Consider the following 569-nt stretch of genomic DNA (forward strand, 5'->3'; position numbering starts at 1 on the left):
CTTAGCACCCCGCTCAGCACCCCGCCCAGGACTGAGGACTCCGCTCAGCACCCCGCCCAGGACGGGGATCCCGCTCAGCACCCGCTCAGGACGGGGGCCCGCGCTCAGCACCCCGCCCAGGACGAAGGACTCGGCTCAGCACCCGCCCAGGACTGGGGACCGCGCTCAGCACCCCGCCCATGACGGAGGACCGCGCTCAGCACCCCGCCCAGGACGAAGGACTCGGCTCAGCACCCGCCCAGGACGGGGAACCGCGCTCAGCACCCCGCCCGGCGCGAGGACCAACTCGGCCACCCGCCGCCAGCCCTCACCAGAGCAACTCTTCCCTCTCGCACTTTCCCTACTTTGAACCCATCCCAGCGGAGTCCAGGAAGTAGCCTGGCTCCGGAGACGGGCGGTGGCGATGCCCAATGGGGAGCGCCAGCGGCGGCAGAGGCTCCGCCCATACGGCCAGCCCGGCCAATGAACGCGCGGAGGCGGGACTTCCGCCGAGCCGCGGCGGGCGGGGGAGCGCACTGTTGTGGTGCGGCGCGTCTGGCGGGCGGCGGCCGGGGCTGCCCAGGGGCTGC

General features: G+C 73.8%; 1 protein-coding gene across 1 annotated transcript in view; it reads left to right on the forward strand.

Moving 5' to 3' along the window:
- The first annotated feature begins 410 nt into the window (after positions 1–410).
- The window catches only part of Sap30l (SAP30 like), a 9,838-nt gene continuing 9,679 nt past the window's right edge, over positions 411–569 (forward strand). Inside the window, exon 1 of the mRNA XM_029567925.1 lies at positions 411–523. Within this exon, the coding sequence (XP_029423785.1) occupies positions 411–523 (113 nt within the window). The remainder of the gene's footprint in view (positions 524–569) is intronic.

The sequence above is a fragment of the Nannospalax galili genome, unplaced genomic scaffold (assembly GCF_000622305.1).
Source record: "Nannospalax galili isolate Female #2095 unplaced genomic scaffold, S.galili_v1.0 scaffold940, whole genome shotgun sequence".
NCBI lineage: Eukaryota > Metazoa > Chordata > Mammalia > Rodentia > Spalacidae > Nannospalax > Nannospalax galili.